Raw genomic sequence first — 19,386 nt, 5'->3', positions numbered from 1 at the left:
TTTCCTTGGTCTGAGTGCAGCTTGAACAGAGAGTGTGAGAAAGCTTGCAGCCGATGCCAGCGAGCAGTTAATTCAGGTAGCATCTTCCAGCACCTGCATCAATATTTTCTGGAGCAGATTATAAACATGGTCAGGATCTATACTCAAAGATCCGCTTGAGAGTGGAGTTTGTAAATAATCATAATAACAAGAAAGTAAAGGCAAACCACATGGCCCAGCACTGAGATATCGTGAATCCTAGAATATAGCACACAACCACAGTTATTCCAATGAGAAAGTAGAAAGTTTGCAGGTTTGAGGTGAAAAACAGCTAAGCCTCTGAGGAGGAAGAGCAGAGTCGGCTCATTCCTCAGTGATAGACTGATTTGGAGAAGTACAATAGATTGACTGCCATCTAGCCCTAGCCCTTTTCTCCTCTCCTGGCTAGCGGATAAAGGTAAGCCACTGAGCTAGAGAAGAGAATGTTAACCTCCAGGAGCTACACAATGGTGACAAACTGTTGTATTTGTTCAAGGGATAAAGAAGTAATGAAAACCTATAAAGGGGCCTTGCACAAACTCAATGGGATGTCTGAGGATAAAAGACTGAAAATTTGATTAAGAAGCAAATAAAAGCAGTCACAGGAAAAGACAACACATGTCCCTTAATATAGTTCACCCTCTGTCCCTCCTTTGAGCTTCAGTAGCTGGAAGCTGCCCTGATAGTGCCACCCCAGTTTGGAGAATATGCAAATGTTTATCAAGGTCAAACCTGTGAGCCCTCATTCCCTGCCTATGAGGTCATTAGAGTCCTGAGGTTGACCTGGCTCTGAATCCATCGTCAGTGCCAATGTAAGGCAGCAGGTAAAGAATCTTTCTCAGCCTCTGAGATCCTCTGACTGGGTAAATATCAGAAGCTTGAGGAGGAAATGCTGAGCCCACTTAGTTCTCCTGAATGAGGGGACTTCTGTACTTTGCTGCCAGTTCAGATGAGAAACCAGACCTGCCACATATAAAGTAACCCACAGAAAAAGAAACCCATTTCACTCAGCCCAGTTTTGATACTTGCCTTTGAGTCCTGTGAGGTGCTTGGCTTGAACCATAACATGTAGAAGTTGGAGGATCAGAAGGGTGGGTTCCAAAAGCAAGCCTCCTCGGGCTCTGAACTTTTGTTAGCTGTACATCCACCAAAACTGTCAGAAAAGAGGCTGGATTGATGACCAACTACAATGCCCCAACCATTAGCTATGTACTTTATATAGTTACCTTATTTTTTAATAAGAGACCCCAGGGAACATTTTTACGTCAAGGTACAGGTAAAAGTACCAGGGCTCACAGATTACATTATTTCTGAAGAACCATGAAAGAAAAATTGAGGGAATAAAGCTAAATTAATCTGAACCCCAAATTATACTCTCTTGGCATAAGTGCAGTAGACTAAAATGCCAAACAAACCTGAGGCCTCTCGATCCCTGGTCACTAAGTCATGAACCTTTCTTACTGTCCAACCCAAACAGTCCTATCTCTCTTCCTCTCTCTTTCCAATCTCAATTGCATGCCCTCAGAAACAAGCCTCCCATCCTCTCTTCCTCTCACACTTAATGGAAGAGCAGCATTGGCTTCTCCCTTTGCAGAGGGCTTTCTGCTTCCATGATGGTGCTTTTGAGGCAAAAACAGGGGTCTCATTCCCACACAGAAAAAGCCAGACTCATGCCATTCTGAAGCTTCCTTACTGTCATCATCAATCATGTGTTGCCCTTCAGATCCTTATGTCCTTCAAGTCCACCTCTAGATCTAATCGTTTTCCCCATTGGCTTCCTACTCATTATCTCACAGCCCTGGGAGAATTTTATCTCTTCCTGAAGCTGCCGCCATCCTGATGATTTCTAAGTCCACAAGTGTAGCCTCTGGGCTTTCCCCACCAACAATCATGGCCACGAATTTGAGCCTACCACCTCAGCTGACACCTCTACCTGTCCTCATTCTTGCCCTTCAAAATCTGGATTTTAATCCCTCCCCTTCTCAGGAACCACTAACACATTACACAAGCTCAGTCAGATGCAGTTTCTTTCTCTTTACTAACTGTCTTTTATGCTCTCCTCTGGAGGCCCATGACACGCGGCCCTTTGGTTATAATTCTCTTTTCCTTGGAACACTAATTAAACCCTAAGATGTTGTCTCTGTACCCATATCCGGAGGGATATTATTTAAAAAAAAATTCACAAGCAATAAAAACTAGGTGCACAGTGAGCCTGTACTAAGAACTGATAGTCAGCTGGGTGCTTACTTACCATAGGCTGAGCACACGCTTTATTCCTTCTTCAGAAACACTCTATGCAATAGATGTTGCTGTTGGTCTCAACTTCAAGGGGAAGAAATGGACTTCAGAAGTTCAGACTGAACCCTATCATCACAGCACTGACATAAGAGTGAGCTTTGGTCCTCATGTAGCTCTGGGATCCGCTGCCCCACATTGAGTACTAACAACCTCTACTGGTCCTCGGCATTGCCCACAGCCAACTGGCTCTTTTCCCTGGGAAGCTGTCATTTTCCACAGTGAAATTTTAGTCTTTCTTCATTTCTCTCGAACCTCCAACTCCTCACCAGATGGCTGTGTTTCCTAAACAGAGAAAGTGGAAGGCCCCGGTCCCCTGGCCCTCCTGAGCACAGGGCACATATTTACCTGCTCTGACTTCTTCACTGAAACCGTCCCACTTGCTGTCAGGAGGTCATTTCAAAGACAAAGAAAAGACACACCTATGAGATACCAATCACAGTTCTTCCACGGGGAAAATGACACCATTTATTGAAGGAAATATGAAAACAGGTCACACAAAATTTGTAACAAATACATTGTTTGTCCCCTAACCCTGAATAATTACAGTATATACAAATTCCATAAGGCACTGGTTCCCCTAAAGAACACAAATGAGTCTACTTTTGGAACAGACAGAATAAAATATCCCCCACATATGGCCACCTTTTCTCTTTAAAAATATGGCATTAGTTTGTGCAACAATTAGTTATAATTGTTAGATTGCATTAGTTTTGGTGCTGTCCCTTTCATTTCCACTGTTTATGGGACTGGGGGATTCAGAGGGGGCATAACTGCCAAAACATATTCAAAGTTTTTTTCAAAAAAAATTTTTTTCTCACTGCCTTTCCATCTACAATAAAGTATAGGAACAGGTGAACACTATAAAATTCCTGATGAATATGCATGACCCTAGGAACATTAAAGTCAAGTCATTATTAAGTACATGTTATCCTTAAGTTCACACCAATTGAAATGTGTCAAAGAATCCCCTGTAAATAAAACCCCAGCATGTCATCTAAGAAGCTTTCTGTTTGAGGAATATAAAGAATGGTCAGTAGTGACTTCAGGGAAAGCTGTCCAAGAGGTCAGACATAGTGCTTACTGCTTGTCATTTGTGATTAACAATGTACATGCTTTCATAAATAAATATTATGCTTCATTTAGGACTTTACCACCCATAATATTTTACTCTCTAATCCACATACTAGAGTTGTGCCAGACTCCAGAATGAACATATTTACATATATATCTATATTTATATAATATATACACACATACATTAATCATAAACTTGAACATACAAAGCTTACCTAACAATAATTTAGGATTCCTTTGGGGGAGAAGAAGTAGAAGGAAATCTTACTCCTTGATAGAGTCTCAAAGGTAAGCAGCAGTCAATTATATTACTGATTTGCAAGAAGCCAAAGCAAAAGATAAAATAACTTTCATTTCTGATATGCTAGAAGTTTAAAAGTTATCACAGATTATTGGGATGTGAACAGGTAGTCCTTAACCTAAATTCAGATCTAGGAAGTGTATTTTCATAAGACAGAAACTATATCCATAAATAAATTATAAATCCTTATTTCATTGAAAATTGGTAATAATTGAGTGGATTTTTAAAGTATTTAATGATTTCAAGATTTTCATCCTGAATAAATATGGGTAATAATTAGAAAGTGAGTTGTTGATTTTTCCCAAAAGCAACAAAATGAATACCACGGATGAAATCTGGGCACTCTTAAATTTCTCCCCATTCTTCCCTGGAACCCTAGAAATCTCGCCAACTTTACATCACCAACAGCCTCACCACCAACATTCTGATTTGAAGATATCCATGTTTTAAAATCTACTGATAAGAAAACATAGCTTGACCTAAGAGGTCCCCACAACTTCCCTTACACCCAAGGAAAACCGAGAAAAAAAATCCAAATATATCTAGTTAACTAGCAGAATGCTTACTTAGGTGTTTGTAGATGAACCTGTCTAGGCACTTAGGTTTCTTTCTCCCAGTCTCAGATGACTGCCACACTAAATTTACAAATGTAAGGGGAAAACTGTCTGTAGCAGATATAGTTCAACAGAGAAATGACTCCTCAGAGACTCAGCTTCTACTGGCCTCAGTAAAAAAAAAAAAAAAAAAAAAAATCTAATTACTATTAAATTAACAATGCGTTTTTATTTCTTCAAATTCAAGAACTGAGAAATTCTACTTTCTTAGTGGAAAACAAAACCTGGCAGTGAATTAGAACAGAAGGGGAGAGCCCTCTCGGTTTTCCCAAACTCCGAGTACAGCTCAAAGACACTGTAGCTCCAGGATCTTTTCCAGACGAACAGCCTACCAGCTGAGCGTCTACTCCAGAAGAGAGTGGAACATTTCCTCATTTCTCATGCGGTTGACAATTTTTCCTAAAGTCTCCATCTTTCAAGTGGTGACATGTGTAAGAAAACACTGCCCCCTGGAGTATTCTGGAAGGAATGTCATTCTGTAAGGCAAAAAACTTCAACATTCCTTAATAACCAGTAAGTAATTTCTAATCATTAAGGAAGAAACACAGCAAGGAAATAACTGGATAAAGTCGCAAGGGTCGTGTGGCAATTTCCACTTTACTCTGGTCCTGTTTCTAAGGAATATTGGCTTATCAGTGATTTTGCTCATATAGTCAAAAGTTAAACTACACAGAATTGAATCAGAAGATGTTTTGTACATATGCCATGATGGATAAACAGAATAAGTTAATAGTGAAATTCACATTAGAATGAAGTATTCATACATAAGGTGTGAAATAATCACTTAAGAGGTCCATACCAGATCCATATCTAGTCTAGAATAAACCACAGCAGCAGTGATATTTGATGACCTTCATTAATGTCCCTCTGCTCAACCACCTGGAGCTCATTTCTAAATTGAAGTTTAGTGACATTAACCTCACAGGCGATTCCTTTCTGCCTCTTAAATCTGAGGTTTAGAAAAGACAGCAACATAAAACCATCTGTATCTACACAAACTAGCATGAGTGAACCTCTTCCCTGTGCCTCTGTGATGGGCTCTTACACATGTATAAGGGTCAAGCCATCTGTTTACACCTTTAACGTCCGCCCTGCCTTACTGGCATGTTTTTCATGCAACACAAGAACAAAGCATTTCTAGTTTTAAGTACTTTGTCTCTACCACACTTGAGTTGATCTTCTGATGGATGCGAACAAAAGCATGCCCATGCCAGCGCTCTGCAGAAGAGGAAGGTTGGCTTGTTTTTAATGACAAGGAGAGGCTCTACCCGAAAGATCTGCCCAATACAAGCAGAAACAGGCAGGGTTCTAAAGAACACCCACCAACACATACTTCTATTAGTGACAGAAAACCTTCATTTGTTCCACGCTGGCTAAAGGTGCAAGAGATCCACCTGCAGGATTCCAAGCTGTGGTCCCAGGCAGGTAGGACTTGTATGCATGGACATTCACACTGCCCTGGCAGCCCACAGCAGGGCTGACCCAGTCTGAGATGCTTGGGGCAATGAAGCAGGGAATTTGAATTATAATTTATTCCCTCAGACTGATTGGGTTTGTAGAGTGCTAGAGTATTTTGCCAATGGAAAACATTTTTGACTTCTAGGAAATTTTCTGGAAAGAAATTTTGTTATTATTTAAACTAGAGTTTTATAAACCTTAAATCATCTACAATATTTGTTTTATTATGGTAAAATTAAAATATCTTTTCTTAAAAAAATGGCAATCACAAAATACGGGGCTTTCTTAGAAAGCAATATAAATCATGTCTTGAACGAGTTACCCGAACGGTTCCCTCTCCTCAGAAAGCCATCTGTGTCTCTGGGGCCTTCTATGTCTCTCCAACTTGCTCTCTGAGAAGGGAGGTCTGAACCCACTGGGCAGTAGAACAATGTTCAAGGCTTGGACTACGGATGATTCTGGAAAAATCTCCTGCTCGGTCCACAAGTATCCAACGTCAGAGCTTAATGTCCTGGGACTCTGACATTTTGGCAAGTGTCTTCTTAACTCGCAAAGCTGTCAGCCTGGAGGCAGGGTTGTGGGCCCAGCACTCTGTCATAAGCTTCCCCATCTGCCTGAGACACTGAAGGAGAAAGGAACATTGGCGTGATGTCAGAAGAATGTTCTCTCGATAACGCACTCAATATTTGGCTTTTAGTTGGTGTTCATGAAGTCCGAATATATTTTTAAGGCACTAGGAAAATACGAACACAAAATTTCCCTCAAACTCTTTGTGTGTGTGTGTGTGTGTGTGTGTGTGTGTGTGTGTGTGTGTGTGTGAGAAAGGATCATGGCTCACACAGATTCTCATCTCTCTCTGTGACAAGAAGCTTTACGGATATAGAATGATGACTCCAAAGACAGTATTAAACAGATATGATACCCAGTAAATCTGAGGATATGGAAGGATGACTCTAAAGACAGTATTAAGCAAACGTGACAGCCAGTAAGTCTGATTCTACACCATAGTGCCAGATTGTTTACAACACATAATATGTTTCAATATTTTATCTAATTCTGTACCGCTCAAATAAACACAACTATTGCTACATCACCTCACTCTGCTCTAACGGTGGCATAATGCTGTAGCACTTAGCAAGATTAATGACCGGTGCATAGCTTTGCTAAAACTTTCTCCTGGATTTGCCTGTGGTCTACCAATTGTTCTTTCTGCAAAGAGCAATTTCCCTTCATTAGAAATCAGCAGTAAAGAGCTTTCAAATGATACCAATACCCACAGTCTCCTTCAGAAGACAATAATTCCAGCATCCCATCACGCTCTCTTCACATTTTATTAGAAAGCATATACTAAGTAGCAATGCAATGAACCAATTATTTTAAATGAATTTACATGGACACTTTGTGAACCGTGCTCTACACACCTCTCAGTACAAGTTTGATTAGAGTCTTGAATTTTCCAACATTCCAGACCCTCAGTTGTGGGTGAGCAAAGGCAGAAAGGTGGGCGGAGAAACACGAGCAGAAAACAAGGGCAGAGCCCAGGTCTTGTCCACTCACGTAATCCAAGCCTAGTAGAGTCTTCCGCGCATATGTGGGGTTCACATTTAAGCCCAGGCAGTAAGAAGATTAGCTCAAATAACCTCTCAGGATTTAATTTAATACACACGTGCGCGCGCACACACACACTATTGAATAATCAATTTAGAGGCTCTTCCCTGAGAAAGACTATTTTTCCAGCTCTCATCATGGTCAGTCCTAAAATCATTTACATCCAAGTACTTTATATACCCTAAGCAGGTTGTATTTCTATGGTTAGGAATACATATATACATTCACGTGTGTTTGTGTGTGCAAAACCATAATTAAAGAAATGGAGGCTATGCATTTGAAAGAGAGCAATGGGGCACATAGGGAGAGTTGGAGGACAAAAGAGAAGGTGAAAACAATGAAATTATACTTCAAATTCAAAAAAAAATTCTCTTGTTTTGTACCCATTACCCATCTGTTCTATGGTAGCATGGGCGGGACAGGGGAGAGTTCCTTCTTTCCACCTCTCCACCCCCAGACCCCATCTATTAACACCTGAGTCAGAGGGAAGAACTGACCCTGAGCTCACAAAAGTGGGAAAACAGTCACTGCCCCCAACCACCTGCAACTCTTGGGAAAGTGGGCACTGCACCTCCCTGGGTTAACAGAATAGAGCTATCCTTGGGTGAGCCAGTCCGGAAGTTTAAATGTTGGAGAGCTTCCCCACGACTTGACTGTCATACGCCAGTGTGGGTTGGGGAGAGATGCCCCCATTACCTCTGCATTACCACCTGCAATAGATTAGAGAGCTGACCCACCCCCTTACCAGCTGCAACACTTAGGAAATCAGGCCCTGCTCCTTGCCTAGACAGCAGAGCCAGGTAGTTGGAGGTAAGGGTGACCCAGCCCTGAGGTTGCAAGCAAAGGAGAACTATCTCCATTATTCATCTGACATATGTCAGCATGGGCAGAGGTCAATGCTGCCACGCTCCTCACTCATCAATGCCTGAGACAGGTAGAGGAGTGTGCCATGGTTATAAAAGCAAAACTGTCCCTGACCCTCACCCGCTGTAGCACTTTGGAGTGTGGCCCCTGTACCTCATAGGGGCAACACAATAGAACTGGTCCTGATGGTGTAGGATTCTGCAAGGGGTGGATTTAGCCTGGACAATGCTGGAGTGCTCACCCTGGTGGTGAGAATAGGAAAGAACTAGCAGGCAGACCAACACTACAGCAGCCCAGGTCCAGTTATCACTTAGCCCCTCCCCCCCCAGCATCCATTCCGTCTATGATCTGCTGGAGCACATAAAGGAACCTGACCCACAGATCCACAGTTGCAGGATCTCCACAACACAAGGCAACAACAGGATATCCAAGAGGCACAGTGAGTTCCCAGCATCGATAGTGCAATAGAAACCAGAGACCTCTCAAACCAGACCAAGGACTCTTTGCAATGAACACTTGCAACTAAAGATACACAGACAAAGAGGTCAGCTGTGTGACTCACGGTGTCACACTGCAGCCTACATGAGATTTTTAATCCCTCCCCCTTTTTTTCCTTTCTTCTCTTAAATTCTGTTTTATTTGGAGTGGGGGTTTCAGAGGGATATGCAAAGGAATGTGATAAAGATATATGATATAAAGACACAAAGAATAAATAAAAATGGAAAGAGGAAAAAAAATTTTGCAAAACAAAAGTACATTTAGACATCAGCCATACCTTCCCCCAAGCCTGACCTTACCTCATCACTACTCCACCGATTGGGGAATGAAGGCCGTAACTTCTTAATGCACACAATTTCTCTCATGTCCTCATAAGAAGGGTCACTGGGCACCAGGTCATGGTAGGGAAGTTGGTATTCTTCTACTATACCTAAAGACATGGATTTTTTGTTAATATTATTTTCTATTAACTGGTAAAAAAATATGCCTAACACAACTGTCCTCAATTAAAAATATAAGCTATTATATAAAAAACAGACTCAGGTTAACAATGAAGTAAATCTTTAAAAGCACTCAAATGATAATTTAATTTGCAAAAAATAATAGGAAACCCAAAGACACATATAGGTCCTCAAGCCTGCCCCCAAGCCAATAGCTAACTTCCAAAAGCTGAGTGAAGCAAATAACTACAATTTGCATGAACAAGTTATATTTTAAGTCCATATTAAGTCTCAATGTAAACTTAGAAGAGGCATCTTGAATGAAAGCCATATCACATGTAGCTGATTCTATTACTGGCATACAAGAACATCATAAGTTTGGAAGAGTATCCTAGTTAAACAAATGTCAGATTCATTTATTTGTGTTTAGTCATAAGCAGTTTTGCACACTCAATATTGAAAACTTGTATATCCAAAAATACCATCCATGATTCATCTCAGGTTTGAAACTTATTAATTTTCATTTTCTTCTTAAATTTTCTCTCTTATATATCTCATCCTGTCTAATGTCTAATTTTACTTTTTAAAATTTTTTTTGCCCTTTCCTTTAAGAAGGTGGGTTACTTTAACATGTTCTTTTTCAACTTTATCTTCATGGTAATTCTAAATAACCCCTGTCCTCTAGTGATGGAGAGGGTTTCTGAACAACCTCCCAGATTCCTTCCTAAGTCACTTTTGGTAGAAATGCTGCCACTGTTTACCTGAACAGAATGAAATCATTAAGGTCTAAGATTATCTGCCACAGCATTAAATTCATTAGGATGATAGCACATACCTTTCAGCACTAGGGAACCTGAGGCAGAGAGTTTACAGGTCTGAGCTCAAAGGTAGGCAGGACTACAGAGAAAGGGCCAGCTCAGCCTTGACTCCATAGAGAGTGCTATGCCAACCTAGACTACACAGTGAGACTCTGTCTCAGAAAACAAATAACAACAATAATAAATTTCACTGGGGATTTATTCAGGCAAAATTTGAGGTATATGTTATATTCTTTTTTTGTAAATTCAAAGTCATACACAACATAAGGGATCCAAAGATTCAAAACTTTTTCCAAACAATTCAAACTTGCCTGTTTGTCACCTGCGGACACCTGCTGTTAGTACATGGTATTACTACATTACATCTATGTTTCTTATTTTTCTGTTTGATTCATTGTAATCTCAGCACATGGGGTATTAAAATACTGGTCCCAACCAAGAGGAGACATCACTTCATCTGAGAACTTTCTAAGTCTAGAGACACTGACCAAAAGACATCTTGTGGGTGAAGGCTGTATCTACTTAACACATTAACATAGATGGATTGATGGATGGTAAGGTAGGTATACAAACTACACAGACAAAACCAGGGACTGAGGAGACGGATCAATGGTGAAGAGAACTTGCTGCCTTTTCAGAGGACCAGAGTTTGGTGGTTCCCAGAACCCATGTCACGAAACTGGTGTTTTTAGTAATTCTTATACTTGTGGTGAAATCATGAACAATAACAATATTTTCCTTTACTTTTCTTCAGACAAAAAAAATAATATTCAGGAATGGGTGTCTCACTCCCCATTGTCTCTGAGCTATCTCAGCAGAGGAAGCACAGAGAATGCACCAGTGGGGTTGGGAATGAGGTCCAGCACATAAGCAAAGAGAAGCTGAACAGCGTAGGAAAGGGTGTTGACTTGCTGGAGTAACTGCTGGAGAAAGTCTAAGGGAGAAGTGAAATGGCAGAAAGAGAAGCAGAGGGTGATGTGTGACAAGGCAGGGTAAGCTGGCGGTGAGTTTAGAGCAGTACATTCATTGGTCAAGGAATGGTAGGAGACAGCCACTCGAAGGTGGTTCTAATAGATACTCCCTGGAAGGTTTGTGATGCATCAACAGGAATAAAGGGGGAAGAGAAAGAAAATCTAAGACTATGCTCTACACCAACATTAATCCTTTACGATCAGAAAGGTTTTGTAAACTTCTCCCAGGGGTAGTAGCTGTTCAAAGATGTTTCTTTCTTACCTCCAGAAACACACCTCCTCGCAATCTCCCAGAGGATGAGTCCAAAACTGTACATGTCAGCCATGATGTACGACTGGAAATGATTTCTGTTCAAGCTTTCATCCAGCACTTCTGGAGGCATATAGCGCTTGGTGCCCACCCGTGTGTTGGGTGGAATGTCGACCTCATTTGTGTCACTGGGGGAAAGCAGAGCAAGGCATTGTCAGCACTGGAGAGGCTGCCATGGCTCTCTGGAAAAGCATGTCAGTGGCAATGCGGAGAGAAAAACTTTCAATGAACAAAACATTTCCTCAAAAAGTATTTCTTGGTAAAAATTAAACATTCACAGATTAAACATGCAGATAACATGCAACTAAATGAGAATGAAGCCCTAACATACAAGATTATATTGCTATAAAATCAAATTGTTAACTCTTATTAAATATCTAACAAAAGCTGTGCACAGTAGTTTACACATGTAATTCAAACCCCTGGGATGCAGAGCAAGAGAGTCAGGAGTTCAAGGCTGGCCTCAACTGTATAATGAATTTGAAGTCAATCTGATTTACATAAAACCTGTCTCAAAAAAATAAAATAAATACTGGCAAATAAATACCTAAAATGTACCTTTCTTCTCTGCCCATTTTAATCAATTTGCTCTTATACCATCTATCAACTTGGCTTAAACATCTTGGTAATAATGCATGAGGGAGGAAAATAGACTAGGCATAGGCTTAAAGAGAAGTCAGAGCAATATCAGATGGGAAAGAATCACCCAACACACTGTGTGAAATGGGTAGCTCTCAAAGAATTAATAAAGTTTCTCTTCTGCTTCACCTGCTGGTAATGACTATGTGAGTACAAAGGGGTTATTTCATTAACATGCTGGCTCTGGGTGTTATAGTATGTTATTGTTAACCATCAGAAGAATGTGGTGGTGGTCCCAATTATGATATTTGAAGGTTTTAGAGAGAAAGAAAAGAAATACAGGGAAAAGGATAGCTAAAGGTTGTAATTGTATTTAAGAATATATACTGAGACAAGAACAAAAGAATCATCTTAGACTAGAACACCACCCACGAGTGGATCAGGGAAGCTGGAGAGATTCTGGCCCCAGAGAATGAAGATTTCTGGCAGTTCCACTCTTATAGCTCCTTCATGTCTATTTGGATCTAGGAGGACAGGCATTGGTTGGGGAATGCGTGGTAAAGATACATATCTGCTGGGGAACTGGAAAGGTAACTACTATCATACAAAACCAGTAAGCGCTGTCTTTAGACTCTTCCCCTTCATCTCCAACTCTTCCCCCATCAACTACACCAACAGAAAATGATCAAAGTTCTCAAGATCCATCACATACAAAGACAGCAGTTCCTCCCATGTGCTCACAGTGGCCATTCCTTCTCCCCTTCCTTTGCCACCCATGCCTCCCAATAGTATTTGAAGAGCATCAACTGTTGCCACACAAGAGTTCCACACTCACCCAGAATGGAGTATAACTGATGTGAGATTCCCCTCTATATGCTGTGATAACCATTAATGAATAAAGGAACTGCTTTGGGCCTATAGCAGAGCTATAGGGGAACAGAGCTAGGTGGGGAAAACTAAACAGAATGCTGGGAGAAAGGAGGCAGAGTCAGAAAGAAGCCCTGTAGCCCCACTGGAGCCAGATGGAACTTTAGCCAGAAAGCCACAGCCACATGGCAATACACAGATTAATAGAAATGGGATAAATTAATATCTAAGGAGTCAGCCAATAAGAAGCTAGAGCTAATGGGCCAAGGAGTGATTTTATGATTATGTTTCTGTGTGATTATTTCAGTTTTCAGTGGCCAGGACAAACATGTGTCCTCCTTCCTACATATAACAAAAGTTTATTTATTAGAGGGTAAACTCAGAGTACTGATTGACAATCCTTTGCATGCACTGGGAACTGGAACTGAATCCAGCAACAAAGGGGCCCGCATATGCTTTATGTCTGCATTGATAGTACATAAGACCATGCCAAAAGTGGGCCAGTATCTTAAAGGTTATTGGCTGAAGGAGTTCCCACAGCACCTCCCCCTTTTGTTTAAATAGGAGAGTTCTAAGCATAATATAAAACTATACACAATAAGAACAAATATCAAGTATAAAAATTAGAATTACAACCAGCATGAACAACAACAAGAAAGAAACATATGCTAAATGTTTAGCAGAAAATGTCTTCTCTAGAAGTATTTGAATAAGTATCTAGTACTGTAAAGACATTAGGTTTCTATAAGCCTTGAATATCTGTCATAGTCATTTGGTACGACCCTGAAATTGAATGTTCCAGTTCATCTTCACTCACTACACAGCTTGCACACAGTAGGAAAAAAAGTGAACTGGGAAGAATGAAAAGGCCTGCTAACAGTAATCTTTGCTGTGGATAATTTAAAGAGAAATGTAACATTGTTATAGAAGAAAAACACACAAAAAAAAACTGGAAGCAATATTCAGAAAGATAGATGGAATTTTATTGGGCAAATTGATTTTGTGAAAGACTACTATTAATCTAGTGGTAAATGCATTTATCACCACAGTTAAACAGCAAACACGTTAATTATAGGCAACTCCTTACAAATACTATCAGATTTCATATTCTCTAAGTTAGAGTTCTGCCTCTTCCATTGGGCATGTTTCTAACATTAGAAAGTACAAAGGATCGGGGACTTGGCTGTGAGATTGTATCTCCTGATAACTTCGGAGGCTATAGATCAAGCATGAGCTGAACAAGGATGACATCAATGAACATGCTAAACTGGGTGGGGAAATCCCATGGAGCCATGATCCATACCCAAAGATTTACAGGAAACTGAGTAAAGCTGGGAGCAGGAGAGGTGGCGCTTCCCAGGGTAGAGTATTCCGATTGGTTGTCCAGTTCAAATTGTCCATTGTGAAAACACACAGTAACATGACATGGACTCAATAGGTTATATTTAGGAACATGTATGCTTATACAAATATATGCATGCAATGTCAGTAGGGAAAGAGGACCAATATGTTAGAGAAGAGTGGGTAGAGTGTATAGAAAGAATTGGAGAGAGGAAAGAGATGAGGGAAATGCTACAATTACATTATAATCTCAAAAATAAACAAGAGAAAGAAAGTATTTAAGGAACGCCTCTTTGACTTTCAGTAGGATTATTCCTATTCTGCAGTAATTGCAGAGAAAAAAATGAGCTTCTATTAATCTTTAAGACAAAAAAAAAAACAGAAATCAAATTGAATACTGGAATACCAAGAATAAAGGAAGAAAAAAGAAAGTGGATTCATAAGCTGACATGTTTATGTGAAGAGGGTAGAGAGAAGGTCATGAGAAAAGGTCAGAGAGAAAAAAAGGAGAAGACAGGTCAGGGGCCAGCAGCTTATTCTAATCACCTTTCCCATGGAGACTGCGGAGCTGTAAGAAACAAAGTCAGCAAAAAAAAAAAAAAAAAAAAAAGATGCACATTGTAAAAACAGGTGCAGTGAAGAGAATAACTCCAGCCCTTAGAGCAACTGCAGGTGCTACAGTGGCTACACACGTGAGTTGTCAAATCATAAGACGGTATACAGGAAATATAAACAAGATATGGTTGCTACTAGGAGACATACAAAGGAACAAACACAGAAGGGAACTACATTATAGTCAACATTTGATTTCTGTTGAAAAGCCTAGAGAAGATGAAGCTGTTATCATTTGTTAATATTCAACTGTAACACAATTACCCTTCAAAATGCCTCCTATAGAAGTTTATAATATATCATAAATATAAATATACAAGCAGATTCAGTGACTGGAAATGGTATATTTCAAGGACTAAGGTGCATATGGCATAAGACCCTGAAATTCAAAAGCGATTAATTGGATGAAATTAGCTAAGAAAAATAGATTTCTGCTAAGAAACAGAAATACTCTGTCATAAATGTGGGTCCTGTACTAAATATCAAGGAAATGGGAGCTCTTTATCTTTCCCATGGAGAAAGGTGGGAGGTTCTCTTTACCTTTCCTGTGGAGAACAGTGGGGTTAATCCCAGAGGCGGTGATGGAGGCAGAGGCTTTAGAGAATTATAGGAACAGACTGTCTCAGTTATAATTTCGTAATTAATATTCCCACTAGACCCAACCAAGCTTTTGTTCTTCTTAATGTGTACCAAGGGGTTATAAATGTAAGCAGAGTTAGAAAATAAATGTAATTTGAACATGAATAATGTCGATGCGAAAGCCACAGCTCTCGTCTTAAAGGGAACAAGGGGAAATTTATTTTTGGCTGACAATAACCCAGAAACAAAGAATTAGGTTACTCCAAATTGCACGTTCCAACGTGGAAGTGGTTTCACAAAGTGTTACAGTTTTGCAGAATGAAGAAAGGCATAAATCAAGGCATGTTTAAAATGTATTAGATACATTAGCAGGTATGTCAAAGAGGGAGTCATAGTGGGATGGGAGAAGCTCTTCTTTCAGTGTGTGACAAATGCCCAGAGGGTATGCCACAGAGATCCTGGGAATCGTGGCAGGGCGTTCCAGATATGAACGCAGAGAATACTTTTTTCTGGTTTTGATTTTTTGAGACAGGGTTTCTCTGTGTAGCCTTGGCTGTCTTGGACCTCCCTCTGTAGACCAGGCTAGTCTCGAACTCATAGAGATCAGCCTGCCTCTGCCTCCCAAGTGCTGAGATTGAAATGGACTTGAGTGAGCCAGGCTGAGGGCCTGAGAGCAGAACTGGTTCTGCCCTTTTCCACCTACTAGCCTAGGAGAAGTGGTCCTGCCCCTCGTCAGCTGCAGCACTCTGGAGAGTGGACCCTGCACCTTGCCTGGGCAACACAGTAGGGCTAGCCCTGATGCTGTGGGTGTGGGCGAGCCAATCCCAGCCAGGGTGAGGAGAACTGGCCCCACCCCTTGCTGCCTGCTGCATTGGGTTTAGCTACTTGAGGCAATAATGGAGAGTTGAGGGTGAGGATGAGGGAGAACTGGCAGCTGACCAACCCAGCAACCACTCAGATCCAGAACCAGGGCATGATGAGTTGGTTCACCCCATCTATGAACTGCCAGAACATATGAAAAGGCTGGTCCTGTAGATCCAAAACTACAGGATCTCCATGACACAGAACTATAGCAGGATATCAAAGAGGAGTCCCAGTGAGATGACCCACACATACTACATGTGGGCTGTACAATTCTAAGGGCTGGAGTCCTGGAGTGAGTAAAAAGGAGGCAGCATTCCTCTCTCCCAGTTTCCTGACAGTGAGTGGAAGGTGACCAGCTCCTCACCTCGTTACTGCTCTGGCTTCCCTGTGATGTAGACATACCTCCAAAGAGGGAGCCTAAATGAGCTTTAAGTTTCTTTTTGTCAGGTATTGTATTACAGTCACAACAACAACAAATGGAACTAAAACAATGTTTCAAACATCAAATTTCTAAAAATCTCCATGCATTTCAGAACTTCAAAACTAAAACTCCATCAAAGGTGGAGACACTTGCAAAGACATTTACTGGAAGTGTTGACACCACCACTAATGACCTTAGGTCTATGAATTTGATGAGTATTTAAAAAGCTACAGTAAACACACATACACACACAACACACACCAAAAGCAGTACAGAAAATGACACCAGAAGTGTTCAGGAAATTCAATCTCTGCTATATAGAACCAATCTTTTTCTGTATTTGGACAACTGATAACCATCAGTGAGGAGTTCTATAAAACAGTCCAATCTTTCAACACTGGGGGTTTTCTGTTTAAGATTCAACACCTGAGATCCGCTGATCAGAATTTATTTCTCCTATAAGAAATGTTTTATTTGGACAGTGAAGTACTAGAAAGCACACAGAGATTCCAAGGCCTTTCCTGTGGCATCATTTCCCCCTCCTCAGGGACATTAGAGATCTTCTAACATCACCTGGATTAAATCTCCTTTGAGCAGGAAATGTACCAGCAAAAGACGCCAACAAGAGCAAAAGTGTTGTGTGAATAGAAAGCCCCTAAGGCACCAACAGAGCTCTCTGTGATTCTCAGGTTCCCTGGGAACCTTCCCGAAATTACCCAAAAGCCTAAGAGACCACTTACTGCCCATACAGAAATGAGAATGAAGATTAAGTTCTCACAGGAAATTCACGCAGGAAGATGGGTTAGCTATGACTGCATCTGAAATAAAACACTCCAAATAGCTGCATATGCACAGACATACAACGCAAATCACCATGATGGGCAAAACTCGGAGAAATGAGTATAGCAAGGCTTAAACCCTGCCCTAAGAATGGAAGATGTCAAAACTCTGACACAGGAAATAAAAATAAAAATGCCTGTGATCATACAATACATCCTCCATCTGGAAAGGTCAATGAGTCTACGCAGCTAGCATCCTCACATTCCCCTCCTTTCATAAACAGGACATTGTTCATTAAAGATATCTCAATTTATCCCCCAACAAGCTTCATCTTCTTCCTAGAATAGGGATCCACAAGAAATCTGAGAGATCATTTAATTCATTCCTCTCAACAACAACAACAAAATCAGGAATAAAAGCTCAGTTTACTTTAAGATTCATAATGGTGTTGCCTCAATTATTATTTACATTTGCTGATTTAAAACAGTAGCAGTGTTTGTAATTCTGATATGTCAAAAGGGAAACCCATGGTTGATTTGACATCCTTTGACTCTCAAGGTAGCAATGAGAGTTAAGAGAGCTGAAGCAGATCTCTACATAATAATAACTGTAGGCCAGATAATTCAGAGGGTGGCATCTCTCCTCTTAGGTGTAGATGGGTACACTGACTAAGAGGCATTTCAGATACTAGGGAAGGGTACATGGAAAGACAGGATACTCCACGTTAGGGACTCTAGAAGCAAAAGCAAATCACCAGGCAGCTTGGGCTACGCAGAGAGAAAACACAGAGATTCAATATTGCAAAACAAAGACAAACCAGTGTATGGGTACATTATACAATACTGAAGGGTACAGTCAAGAATGTGCAGATTTTCTGAAACTAGCATAACATGGCTTTCTTATCTGCAAAGTCCATATGTAACCCTCAATTACCTAGTATGCAAAACTTAAAATACCTCCATAGTCATGGTGAAGACCCTGGCCTGGGGATAGAATTTTGACAGATGCTTGCACTGTTTACATTCTACCAGGAGGCAAACATAAGAAGCCAGCGATCACTGCAGCCTGTGAGAAATGCCTTGACACTTTGTACAGGGCCACTTATGAGTAACAACAGACGTCCATGCAGTCTAAAGATCAGCAGCGGGTAAACAGAAAAGGGATGTAAGTTATACAGATAATAAGAAGAAAAGCACTTGAGGCTGTGAGAAGTAGAATGTGTTCAAAATTAATAGGGAAAGGTAAGCAGCATGGTAGGAATAAATCTCAAAAAAAAAGCCCAAAGTCAGAAAAGAGTTCACCATAGCGAGGGACCCTAACTACATTTTAACCCAAGGCCACAGAAAACTATGAAATTATGATGACATCCAAAGAGCACTTTGAGAAAATAAATTCTGCAATCTGAAGAAAAGACTGGAAGTCAGAAAGAGAGAAAGGAAGTAACTGTATAATGCTTTACCCAAGGATCCAGATGAAACAGTATAGTGAGGTTAACCATCATACTCAAGGTAAAACATGAGTTTCATGAAGATAGAACTCATTCAACTGTACAAATCAAAAATAAAAAAAAAATAAACAGACACTCTGAGTTCAGCCAAACTCAGAGATAAAAGAAAGGTCAGATACAGCTGGAAATCTCACACAGAGAAGTATTTAAAGGTGAAAGATGATTAGAAGCAGTGTCAGGAGAAAAGGGAGGCTGAAGCACAGCGACATATTGTGCAATGATGGTGAGAGCACTGGGCACCAGGGACAATGGGGTCACAATGAGTGAGGGCTTCTGGTGCACACAGAGATGCTTTCTCAATAAAGCAAGCAGGGGAGGGGATAGCAGAAGACAGACGGCAAGGATGAGAAGGGCTATCACCCCTGGAACTGCTTTGGAGAAATGTAACTAGGAGCTGGGAAGTAGAGGCACACCAGAAGAATGACTCATGTACGGATGTTTGGTTGTTGTAGAATAGATTTGAAAAGGGCTGCCTTTCACAAAAATGAATTTTGAAGAGAAACTGGATTTAATACTGGATTTAAATTATTAAATAGTGTGAGATTCATGTCTCTGACTTAAATT

At 40.6% G+C, this 19,386-nt stretch overlaps 1 protein-coding gene across 4 annotated transcripts in view; it reads right to left on the bottom strand.

The window, feature by feature from the left end:
• Positions 1-2,751: 2,751 nt before the first annotated feature.
• The window catches only part of Bmpr1b (bone morphogenetic protein receptor type 1B), a 78,899-nt gene continuing 62,264 nt past the window's right edge, over positions 2,752-19,386 (bottom strand). For all 4 annotated transcript variants that reach the window (XM_050121778.1, XM_050121776.1, XM_050121779.1 and 1 more), the window contains exons 9-11: positions 11,225-11,400; positions 9,033-9,163; positions 2,752-6,385 (exon numbers count right to left, since the gene is read on the bottom strand). In XM_050121778.1, coding sequence (XP_049977735.1) covers positions 6,260-6,385; positions 9,033-9,163; positions 11,225-11,400 — 433 coding nt within the window. In that variant the 3' untranslated portion in view covers positions 2,752-6,259. The remainder of the gene's footprint in view (positions 6,386-9,032; positions 9,164-11,224; positions 11,401-19,386) is intronic.

This window comes from Alexandromys fortis, unplaced genomic scaffold (assembly GCF_014885135.2).
Source record: "Alexandromys fortis isolate MF-2015 unplaced genomic scaffold, M_Fortis_MF-2015_v1.1 scaffold_196, whole genome shotgun sequence".
Lineage (NCBI taxonomy): Eukaryota > Metazoa > Chordata > Mammalia > Rodentia > Cricetidae > Alexandromys > Alexandromys fortis.
This window is presented reverse-complemented; position numbering and strand designations above follow the sequence as displayed.